The sequence below is a fragment of the Hakea prostrata genome, chromosome 4, assembly GCF_041222555.1.
Source record: "Hakea prostrata isolate BN-2017 chromosome 4, UWA_Hpros_2, whole genome shotgun sequence".
Classification (NCBI taxonomy): Eukaryota; Viridiplantae; Streptophyta; class Magnoliopsida; order Proteales; family Proteaceae; genus Hakea; species Hakea prostrata.
This window is the reverse complement of record NC_142603.1, coordinates 18,829,032-18,841,235: the sequence shown is the minus strand read 5'-3', so window position 1 is coordinate 18,841,235 and position 12,204 is coordinate 18,829,032. Positions and strand designations below refer to the sequence as shown.

The 12,204-nt window shown below is 37.3% G+C and overlaps 1 protein-coding gene across 3 annotated transcripts; it reads right to left on the bottom strand.

Annotated features, from left to right (window-relative positions):
* Positions 1-348: 348 nt before the first annotated feature.
* Positions 349-11,540, bottom strand: LOC149018330 (phosphatidylglycerophosphate phosphatase PTPMT2-like). 3 transcript variants are annotated; one of them, XM_089152620.1, is made up of 7 exons: positions 11,428-11,540; positions 10,910-11,112; positions 10,643-10,765; positions 6,409-6,502; positions 5,072-5,154; positions 4,773-4,862; positions 349-1,057 (listed from the first exon to the last, which is right to left on the bottom strand). In XM_089152620.1, exons 2-7 carry the CDS (start codon positions 11,102-11,104, stop codon positions 794-796), a joined length of 849 nt encoding a protein of 282 aa, XP_089008746.1. In that variant the 5' UTR covers positions 11,105-11,112; positions 11,428-11,540; the 3' UTR covers positions 349-793. The 3 variants fall into 3 exon arrangements, with proteins under 3 accessions (XP_089008746.1, XP_089008745.1, XP_089008744.1); XM_089152618.1 differs by having other exon boundaries at positions 353-1,057; positions 11,338-11,540; XM_089152619.1 differs by lacking the exon at positions 11,428-11,540 and having other exon boundaries at positions 352-1,057; positions 10,910-11,329.
* Between the last annotated feature and the right edge of the window lie 664 nt (positions 11,541-12,204).

Below are 12,204 nucleotides of genomic sequence, written 5' to 3'. Positions count from 1 at the left end.
AATATTATTTGGCCCAGATGGGGTTGGTTAGCTTGGCCTGTTCTGTTTAACCCTTAATCAAGATTCATGAGCTTAGAGCCCAACCGAAGGCTAAGAAATTGGTATTGGTAGATTGGCTTGAACACTCGATAAAAATCATAATAATACAAGGGCTCATGGCTCCACGGGACCAATCTACAGTGTCGAACACCTGCAGCTCTAACTATCAGAGCACCTGTCACTGCTTCTGTTTTTTTTAAGTTCAACATCAAACAACGCAGGCACCTCAAAGCCCTTTGCAAAAGCTGTTGGATTTTCAACCCTACTAAAGAAGCCTCAGAAGCTAAGAATCTTGTTTTACCGGGTTTCCCCTCAGTCTCTCTCGCATGGGATCAAGCTCCATTTAGATTGAGGAAAAGCATGTCCAATTTTCCTGGGACTCACTTCTCCATACACGATTGAGACTTTTAAGCCACACACAGAATGATACACCACAAATTATTAGTAACTATAACTTTGCGCCTCCTCTCCACTTGCATCACAGTAGATGACCCCCAAGCAACATTTCACTAACCTGTGAGCGAATCAAAACATTGCTGTAGCATTAATGTCGGTTGAGGTACTTTCATATTTACAAGCAATCTATCCCAAAAGGTAGATCTGATGCAAGTATAATATACAGACTTGTCATAACTCTCCACTTAAATATTTTTCAATCATACACAAACTTTGCAGGTTCTCTCAGAACACTGGAAACCCAAGGTACACCAAAATTTGCCGAAGATGTCCTGCCACCATCTCTCTTTGTTGGGGCCTAACAAGCACGGATCTGTGGCACCCTTCCAACATGTGATGTGCAGCAGCCTCCTGAAACTTTCAAGGATGCAAAAAGGCAACAAAGTCTTGCTATCATGGGCCTAGCTCCTGTTGACCTGCAACCGCTGATCAATTCCTTACCAGCAGCATCATTGCGAGGTCCATGGTAACCTTCCAAATCGGCCTTTGTTATTAGAACTTCATCCCCTACTGGAGAGTGTGCAGAAATATCACCAAGACACCTTCCATACTCTTGGACAGCCTGCATATTATCATGTGTCATGAATAAGTAAGAGGGGGCAGGGGGCTTGGGAATTAAAAATGGCAGAATATTTTCAAGACGCTGGCTCCATGTGGGTTAATGATACAAGCAAGGAGCACATCACAGACCCCCTTCAAGAAAATACCAGAATGAACTGCTTGATGGTGTCCCCATCCAGTTTGTGGGCTTAGTTTGTTAGTTTTTGACTCACCTGCTATATGCAATTTAACTTTTCCAGTCAGCAAGCAATTATTATTTCATTTTTATAAAGCTTGTACAAGCTAAGGCTCAATCACAATTTAGATGAATAAAATTTTAGAGCCCTATTCAGTGTCCTGCTATTCGATTCAGTAGGTTTTGAGAGCTCCTGGTGCAGGTATAGGGTTTGATGACCCTAAGATCACTCTATGCTCACCAGAAATTTCAAAATATATATTTAGTGTAAAGCAGAAGTGAGGCTTTAAAGTGGAATAGGAAACTAGAAGAGGGCTATACTGAAATCTGAAGAGAGGAATTATGAAGTAAAACTTAAAGACTAGTAAATACTGGTGAAGTTCGATAAAACAAAATACTGGTGAAGCAAGTCTTTAAAATCAAATCAACGGACTCTTCTTCCTCACGATTAAAGACTATGCATGGTAAGCAGATTTGGTCACAGATCCAAGAATTCTAATACGGAGCTTGATTGACTAGAAAATTTAGTGATGGATCATAGCTCATATCCCTCTCTGTTGCAAATGACATTGTCCCAGAAATTGCACAAATAACTGTCTATTGAGATCTGCATCTGGCTCTGGAAGATTAGATTCAGAAATGGTTGGCTGCAAGTGTTCCTGGAAAATCAAGGTGAATCCAAAACAGCTCAGGGAAATTGGAACACTGTCAAGGCACCATTAAGGCATCCAAGTGGATTTTGGTGATCTAGACTACTATGATTTAGTGGTACTGAACGCCTTTGTTTTACGCAAAATATCATTAATATAAATGTTTCATTTACTTAAGATATGTTCATACCCAAGCAAATAACCCTTACTTGAATGCAATAAAATAGTAAAAAAAATAATAAAATTCCAAAACGGATAGAAAATCAACTGCCACTCTTAACACCAAAAAATTGTATTTTACAACTTTCTAACACTAGAAAATTTCTCAGATTTTATATTTCCATAACTCTTAAAATGATAAGACACTTCCAAAAACCAAAAGAGCAGTAAAATAGTCATTAGCTTTGACATTTAAAGAAGACTATTTCCATTTGAAGCAATTTTAGCATTTCATGCACACCAAATAAAGTTTGAAAAGAACATAACTCGTTCAACATAAACCAGATTTAACAAATCTTGGAACTGTGGGAAAGCTAGTTTTTTATTCTTTAACTATACAAAGGTCCAACATCAAAAACAAAAAAGGGGGGAATTCTTACATGCAACCCTCAAGATTTCAAACATTAACAAAAGACTAAAGCAGATAACTTCGGACAGTAACCTTCAGAATAAAATTTATTTTGACAAAATTGGCCATCCTGCAAACACCTGTTAATTAATCTAAAACTAATTTTTAAAAAAAGAAAAAGAGGGAACCAGTTAGAAAACCCCCATTATTTTCCCCTATATGCAAAAACAGAAAACCTTCAACTGAAACCAGTGTCACTTCGTGTGGTCAACTCAAGGGTCAAGTTACTGGCAAATACCTTGTATTCAACTCTAGAGAAGAAATTCTTGCTGTTTTGTCATTTTTCTGCTGGACAGTGGAATTTCCAATGAAGCATTTCTTTGAGTGATCCAAAGAATGACCTATATCACTTAGCCCCCATTGGATCTTGTAGATCAACGTTTTACAATTATATGTTAATTCATGAGTTAGATCAGCTCAATAGTGGTCACAAAACCACATCCACCTAAATGAGCCATGGTATAAAAGAAAGGAATCCATCCTATCAGGTTTTCTCCTAAAGGAGTCATCGAACAAAAATAAAATAAAACAATAAAAAAAATGATCAAAATAAAACAATTAATTTAAAGAAACAAGAAGAGAGTCATGGCATAAAAGTTTGAAGCCCCAAACTCAGGGTAACCATCCACTTTTTTAGATAGATTCAAGTCCCAACTCAAGGAAACCAAAATTTTGTTAGGTAGATATTAGATTCCACAGAACTAGTTCCCAGTGCACCTAGATTGCAAAACCAAAGCATGCTATTGCAGAATTACACAACCAAAAGCTTCCTTATGCATTTAATGATTTTGATAGCCTGTTCAATGAATTCCTTATGCATTTGTTTCCTCTATTTTATTTCTTAAAATTTTAGACCCTTGATGATTCACTCTCTCCCCTCCTGTTTCTGGTCAAAGCTTATCTCATTCTTCATGCTCCAGCAATCTGCAGTGCTTTAATGGTTGAACTGAATTCAAAATTCAGTGGCAAATTCTGGAAACACAACGGGAAATTTTGGGATAAATTCACCCTGGAAGATCAAAGCTTCTGTCTCTGCATGAAGCTCAGGCCAAGGGGCCAATCTGAGAGAACATCTATTGCCTCAACAGAAGGAGATGATATGCTGACCGGATCTCCTTAGATCCCCTTGACCGATCTCAGGAAGACAAAGCCCAAAACAGAATTGCCACCAGAACAGAATTCAAAGACTCTGGTGGGGACTTATCTCAGCTGTGACAGTAAGAAAGCACATAAAAGGGATGATAATCCTTCTTCCTCTATCCCCTCTGTTGTTGCCCTCTCCAACAGGAGGCTTCCAATGTGGGACAAGTTCATACCAATATAGGAAAGAAATCCTCTCAACAGGTAACTGAGAGGTACTACTCTCAAATGACCCTTGATTTCCCTACCAACAATAGAATATTGAAAAATGTAGCCATCATCCCTTCCATGCATCCTCATAACAAGGTCACTGGGTTCTCTACCCACCTCATGTAAGCACACCCAAAGAGGCCCAGTTCGTGGAATCTCTCGAGATGCTTCTGAGTATTTTTAGAGTATGACCTTCATCTGAGAAGGCTGACTTCCATTGACTTATAGGATCTCCAGTTTGAACCAAGGATACATCCTACCTACTACTCCCAAACCAAGTAAAGATGTGGTATTCCTGCCATTGGATGCTAGTGGAATTCCATAAATGGGATACATAAAATCTACGTGGTAAACAGCATATAACACCTTCAGCCTTCTAGTTAGCAATCTTTGGCCCTTGACCAGTTTGTTATATGACTTCTTGAAAGGACTTTCTTCAAGCATTACAATAAAACTGGAAAATTGTCCACAAACTAGACTACAGTTCAACATGATGATTCCATGACAAGATGGATAGCATGTCAACTGAATTTGGTTGTTAACAGGCTGACAGTTGGGAGATGTGAATAGCAAACAAAATCCCAACTACATAGGTATTTTAAGAAATATAAAAAAGAGACAGGAAAAAAAAGAAACTGGTTACCAATAACTAAAAAGAACTATAAATCAAGTTATTGCCAAAATTAGAGTTGGGTCAAAGTCCCAAAGAACAGACAGGAAGGCAACATATATTAAAATGGAAAGTTCTAATAACCACAGCAATAACTAGACCACAGCCATACTGAAGCAGAGTTGATGTCTCACCAAGTAAGGTAAGTCTCAACAGGTTCCCTCACCAGAACAAGGACTAACGAAAAAATCTTGAAGCAAGAGTGACAAGACAAAGATTTTGTGAAGATGGAAAATAGCATACCTTCCATTGTGAAGGAGCTAACAGTACTCTAGGTCTTCTTGATCTCACATATTCCAATGCAGCAGCAGGTGTCATACTCTTATACCTCACCTATAACGTCATCAACATTGACATGCATACAACATCAGAATCTACCCAAAACAAATGAAGACAAGTTTCCATTTGACTACCTCTTTCTGGTTAAATAAACATTCATGAATGCAAAATACACCTTTTTGAAGAAGGCATTGATTCCTGGCACCCAAATATGAACTTAACCAGGGCAGTAGTTAAAAAGTGTCACAAAGAAGGGATCTTACCAAATAGCAAAGTACGATGGTTGTACTCCTACCCCTCCCAGCTTTACAGTGAACATAAGTTGTTCTTTCACATAATGCATTCTCTAAATAATATCACAAAAAAATTCCATTTCAAGATCAGAAAATACAAACAGCATCATCAAATTCAATACTCTAATATTCTACAAGCATTACTGAGTCATCAACTGCTTGCATCTGTTTGACAACTACAATAAATACAAATTTAAATGGGAGGAGCAAAAGCATAAATATAAACTAGTACTCCTAGGCTAAGGCACATTGCTAGAAATTGACAATGGACTCCAATTAAAATGTGGCTTGTCACACCCATCAACTCTAGAGCACCTATCACAAAAAGGTTCTGCATACAAGGCTCAGGTCTTTCTGAGCCAGCACAAGGAAAAGGGAATGATATACAAATCATAATTAAAACTAGCACACTGATAGACTGATAGTTAAGAAAGCAAGGATTCAAGAAGTTAGACATCAGTTTGAGATCCAGACGATCAGCTCAACCACCAAGAAAGAAGTTATAAATCAGCTCAACATTAGTAATTCAACAGCAGGTGCTCATAGATGAGGATGATTATAAATCAGCTCAACATTAGTAGTTCAGAAGTCCAAGCATCCAAACTTGCGAGCCTTTTAACAGGAAAATCCATTAGAAAGGATGATTATAAATCAGCTCAACATTAGTAGTTCAGAAGTTCAAGCATCCAAACTTGCGAGCTTTTTAACAGGAAAATCCATTAGAAAGCCCTACCTATGCTTTGACACAAAACCCGTTTAGGCAAGCCTTCTAAGGAGACAATCCAGCCAGATTGTCTGAAAGTGTAAGGAACCCATATTGAAAGTGCAACCCATTGCACAAGACTCCCGCTGCTGCAGGGTGTGGGAGAGGGAAGTGTACACAGGCTTACTTCCTGCTCCATGGGAGGGCAGATGAAAACTAAAATTAAAATTACTCACCTATACCATAGAAAAAGGGACGAAAAAGGTCAATTGATGGAAAGACAGTTGCTTGAGGAAATGAACCACGTAATGAACCAAAAAGTGCAAAGAACTAAAGGCCCTATCAAAGCTACCCAAGGTTGAGACTTAAAAGGTATTTTAGAAAAACGAGAAGGCTTTTGATTGAGTCGCCTAGTTGAGAACTGTGCGAGGTGGTTGAGGAAAACCAGAAAAAGTCCAATAAGCAGACACTCACTGTAAATCACCTTTCCTTTGTCATGCTTAGCCCATTAGTTTAATGTATTAAAGTAACTTTAAAAACAAAATCATGTTATAGCAGCAAAAGCACCACTATGTTCCAATGAGGTTATAAAAGATTTACTTACCATGAATGAAGTCAACAGCTCGGCTAATATCTGCATGCGACGGGGCAAATAAGTAGTCCCTTGTTGGAATCACCAAATGGTCAATCCCATAAGCCTGAAAACCATAAAAGATAAATGTTAGATCTCCAAAAGAAAGCTTGAAAATCAATCTATCTCCAAAAGAAAACTTGAAAATCAATTTATCTATGGGATCTATAGTTAGCTTTAAGGGAGATGAGCTGAATTTTCTGGTATACTATGAAACTGATGCAAATGAAATTTAAAACAAAAGTAATGCTAGTATTCTATATAGATATTGAAATAAGCAAACTCAAAGCCTGACTGACGGAACACTAGACAATCTCTAAGTCATAGCTGCCCATTATATTCTAAGTTTAGGCACTAATCCTAGGTACATCCAAAATACAATTCTATGGAAATACTCAACAAAACAGATTCATATTGATGGGGAAGAGACAAACAAATCAAAACTGCGATGGTTGACAATAACAGTGGAAACAAAATTAATCTTCCCTCTTTAGTGAACCTGTTAGGAAACAAACAAATAGAGATTCTATGTAGCAATCTATCAAACAAAAAGTGGGCAATATCTTTTGCTAACAACTTGACAGCAAATCATGTCACAAACACATCCACAAATTCACATGCACAAAACACAAACAATTTATGTGGAGAACCTCTCCGGCGTGAAGAGGAAAAACCATGAGACTTTAGTCCACCCAAAAATCCATTAATCACCAAATAAATGAAAATACAAGGAACTTCACTAAATAAAACTAGAGGCAAACATCAACAATCATCAAGAACAATAATTCTTGGCATACACCATCAATCATATGAACTCCAAAATGAAATCAAGAAAACTGAAATAGATCTCACCAAAACAGAGGCACAAGTAACGTCCCAAACGCATTGAGTTAGGGAACTCACATGCATGATCCAACCATTGGATTTGAAGAGAAATGAGTCACAAACATGTTGTCTGAAAATCAGCTCAATCAGAAACCAAATGACCAACCGATGAATAAGTTAATCGAAACTGGACAGCACTTCTCAAAAACGGGATTTTCACTTTCCTTCTCTATTTTGGGATTCTATTTTCTTCCCTTCATTCACTATTTCTTCAGCAACAAGTAAGCAATTAGACCCTCTTTAGAAATCAAAAGGAAAGATGAAATTGCCCTTCCATAAATAATATGGGTCATCCTTCAAGCAATGGGCCATTTTCCATATGGAGGGAAACCTAACCCAACAAATCTCCCCCTCTCGACTATGTGGAGGGATTTGCTAGCCAGATGATCGAACAACAAACCTCAAGCTTCTCCCTTTGGTAAACCCTTCATTAACATGTCCGAACTATTGTGATCAATATGGATTCTCTCAATTTCTAATAACTAGGAATTCAGTACATCCCTAATCCAACAGTATCTCATATCAATATGCTTCAACCTAACATAAAAAGTGAAATTCCTACCAAGATGGAGAGCATTTTGACTGTCAGAAAATAACACATAGCAATCTTCCTTAAAAGCAAGTTACTGCAAAAAATTTCTTCATCTGCTCCAATTCTTTACAAGCTTTTGTGGCTGCAAAGAGTTCCATATGCCTCTGTAGTATGCGATTAGATGTATACCATGGTTTGCACAAGGCCAAACATAGCTTATGATATCGGTGTAGTAAATCACTTCTCTCAAATCCAAGAAGAGAACATCGAAATGTTGTCGAGTAAACTTTGAGATATATTGGTGGTACTTCAAATTTGAGGCTTGGTTTTGGAAGTAATAAACCTCTTCTTATTAGTTACACAAATGCAGAAATGGTTGGGGATATTGATTCTCGCAAGTCTACCTGAAGTTACTTGATTACTTTCGCTGGTGGTGTTATGGCATTGCAATCAAGATTACAGAAATGTGTTGCCCCTTCAACTACTAAGGTAGAGTTTATTGCAGCAAAAGAAGCTTGTAAAGAATTGCTCAAATGAAGAAATTTCTGTAGGAGCTTGCTTTTAAGTAAAATGGATATGTGTTGTCCTATGACAGTCAAAATGTTATCCACCTTAGTAAGAATTCAACTTTGCATGTTAGATTAAAGCATATTGACATGAGATACCATTCAACTAGGGATGTGTTAAATTCCAAGTTACTAGAAATTTCGAAAATCTATACTAATCACACACGTTCCAACATGTTGACAAAGTCTTTACTAAGGGAGAAGCTTGAGATTTGTTGTTTGATCATTAGCTTGACAAATCCTTCCACATAGTCGAGAGGGGGAGATTTGTTAGGTTTGGATTTCCCTCCATGTGGAGAATGGCCCATTACTTGAAGGATGGTCTACATGGTTTATGGAAGGGAATTTCATCTCTCTCTCTCTCTTTGGATCCTTAAGAGGGTCTAACTCGCTTTCTTGCTCTTGAAGAAGCACCAAATGAAGAGGACAAAAAAGAATTCCCAAAATAGAGAAGAATATAATGAATCCCGTTCTTGAGAGGTTCTGTCCAATTTTGGTCAACTCCTTCATCGGTGATCATTCGGTGCTCAATTGAGTTGATTTTTTGATAGAAGGTTGGTGACTTCTTATTCTTCAAATCCAGTGGTTAGTTTGGGCATTTGAGCTCTCTAAGCTAGTGACATTGGAACGTCAATTGTGACTTTGTCTAGTGAGATCTATATTAATTTTTCTTGATTTCTTAGTTCTGGAGTTTATATGATTGATAGTGAATATCAAGAATTGTTGTTATTAATGATTGTTGATGTTTTTATCTAGTTTTATCTAGAGAAGACCTTTGTATTTTCATTTATTTGGTGATTAATGGATTTTGGGATGGACTATGGTCCCATGGTTTTTCCTCTTCACACCGAGGAGGTTTTCCATACTAAAATTGATTATGTTATGTGTGTGTGAATTTGTGAATGTATTTGTAATGCGCTTTGCAGCAAAGTTGCAAGCAAAAAACTCTACCCACTTTGTGTTGGATAAATTGCCAAATAAAATCTCTATTTATTTGAATATTAACAAGTTCCACCAAAGAGAGGGAAGATTAATTTTGTTTCCATTGTCTTCGTCAACCATTAGGTATGATTTATCCTTTCTTCCCCATCATATATAATCAACAAGAACGGAGTATAAAGTGAGGAATTCATCAGAGGAGTATAAAGTGAAGAAGCAAAAATTAACTCCAAAACCCGACAAAAAGCATCTTGAACAGATTACCAATATCAAGAAATATACTACAGTAACAACAACGACAACCAAAAAGCATCTTGAACAGATTACCAATATCAAGAAATATACTACAGTAACAAGAATCGGCTACATGGATTCTTACCTTCCAACCAACTTTGTTTAAGGTCATACTAGATATAAAGCCTAAGCTATGCATATCATTTCTCACCACTTCTCTTAAGGTCATTTTAGGTCTTCTAATTCCTTCAATCTAGATTAAATCACTTCTTTGTACGTTACATTTACAGCCCTCCTTTGAACGTGACCATGCTACCTCAAACGGCTTTCTCAAATCTTATTACTTAGCGGAGCTACTCATAGACCAGTTCTGATATGATCATTCCTTATTATCCTTCCTAACTTTGTCATTCATCCATCTTAGCATCTTCATTTCAACCACACAGAGTTTATCTATATGATGCTTCTTAACAGCTAAACATTCTACACCATACACATAGGTGCTCGCAAAACAATCCTGTAAAATTTTTCTTTGAGCTTTCAAGGAATACGTCGATCACACAAGACGGATGCACCTCTCCACTTGAACTACCCTAGTCTAATTCTTTGGGAAATATCATCCTCTACATCACCTTTTTTTTATTTATGATTGAGTCAAGATACCTAACACAATGGCTTTGAAGAATCTCTGTCTCATCAAATTTTAACACCTCATCACCAATCAAGACCAAAGTTACAAACTAGATATTAGATTTTCGTTATAGTTAGCTTAAAGCCTTTTGATTGCAAAGTTGTCATCCATGATTCTAACTTGGTACTAAACTCTACTTAAATCTCATCTATCAGGAAAGAAAAACATACACTAAGGAACCTCTTCTTGAATGTATTTGGCTAATTCATCCATTATAAGTGCAAATAGATACCGAAATAAAGCTGATCCTTGATGTAGTCATTGATTAATCAAACGCAAGAAGAGACCGCTTCGCTTTAAAACAAATATCAACATTGGACAACAGAAAGAAGATAATCATGATGTTCAGAAATTACACACGTGGTACAAGGAGGAAGGAACCAAAGTCTCATATGGTTCATTGAGAGTGATGACACCTCCGACACCAAGCTGCTTCAAGCGTGGAACATCCTTAGGGAATGGAACAGCCCCCAGCAAAAGAAACTGAAACGGGTACAGGAGACAAAACAGCAATTAAGACAGAAATCACCGCCTTCAACAACAAATAAACGCTTGTTAAAGAGCATCATCGATCAAGGAAAACGAGGGAGAAAAGGGGAGAAAGATCAAATTGAAGGAAAGCAAAACCTGATCGACTTCATCCCACCATCGGAACTCGGCTTCAGTCATGTTTCTAAACACATTATACAAAAGAGTCGGATAGAAAAGAATCCGCGCCCCAGCTCCAACTAACGCTCTCTTTGCATCCACGCGAACAATCTGCCTACGTGAAACGAGATCTTTCTCATCACACTCCACCGCTCCTAATTCCACGATTTTCATTTTACGATCTGCGAAAAGTGAAATTCAGGTAGGAATCCAATCCAGACCACCCGGTGCCGATCCCTAATATTTCTAAACAGCAAATCGACCCTAACTACAAACGATTATCGAGTGGTGTTCGATAATCGTTTGTAGAGAATTAAGGTCAAAGATTCAATGAAAATTCAAGAACCCTAATTCAGGAATTGAATCTCTTACGCCGGAACCGGAGAGTAAATCGAACGTAGAAATACCTTCTTGATCAAAGGCGCGAATTATTTGAGAAAGATTGATGTCTCTTTCACTTGTTGATTAAGAAATTAACTGGGAACCTTGCAACTTACGCTACTGGACGAAGACTATCTTCAATAAAGCAACAAGACTGTCTCTGCCCAAGTGCCCGACCTTTCTTCTCCGAATCCTCAAGTGCTTGTTCCAAGCAGAAAAGGTCTAACGCAGCCAATAATCATACCCAGAAAAGTCAAAAATATCCAAAAAAATGAACAGAAAATGTTATCCTCACTCGCGTAGTATGATATTATAATGCTTCCCGGGACCCACACTAAGTCGACATCGGCATCTTTAGCGGAATTGCTTCGGTACAGCGTGATTTACCCGCAGGACCATCGTGCAGCCGTTGGACTGTCGCCATGTGGTTGGCTATAAATCCCGACCACTGGTTAAGCAAAACCACAACTTTATCTCTGTTTATGAAACCATTGACCGTGATTCTGGTTTCTAGAAACGAAATAAAAACAATCATAAGTTGTTTGATAAAAAAATTTTGTTTTCAATAATCTGTTTAACATAAATTGAAATTTATAAAAAAAAAATCGCTTCCAGAAACATTTGTGATGCAATAATAATTGATATTTTTTCTATTTTTGCAAATAGAGTGTCCATGGAATATAACATCTTGAACGTAAAAACCCTCGTAAAAACCCTATTAAAACCCTCTCGTAAAGTCTTCTATTGGTATTTATCAATAAAAAAAGGTCTTCTATTGGTTACTTCTTCCATTCATTTTTTAATCATGTTTTTATTTTTCTACCTTCTTTTGACTTTGAACTTAATTTATATAGTTTTACTTCATTCACCAAATATCTCTCTCCCAAATTCTA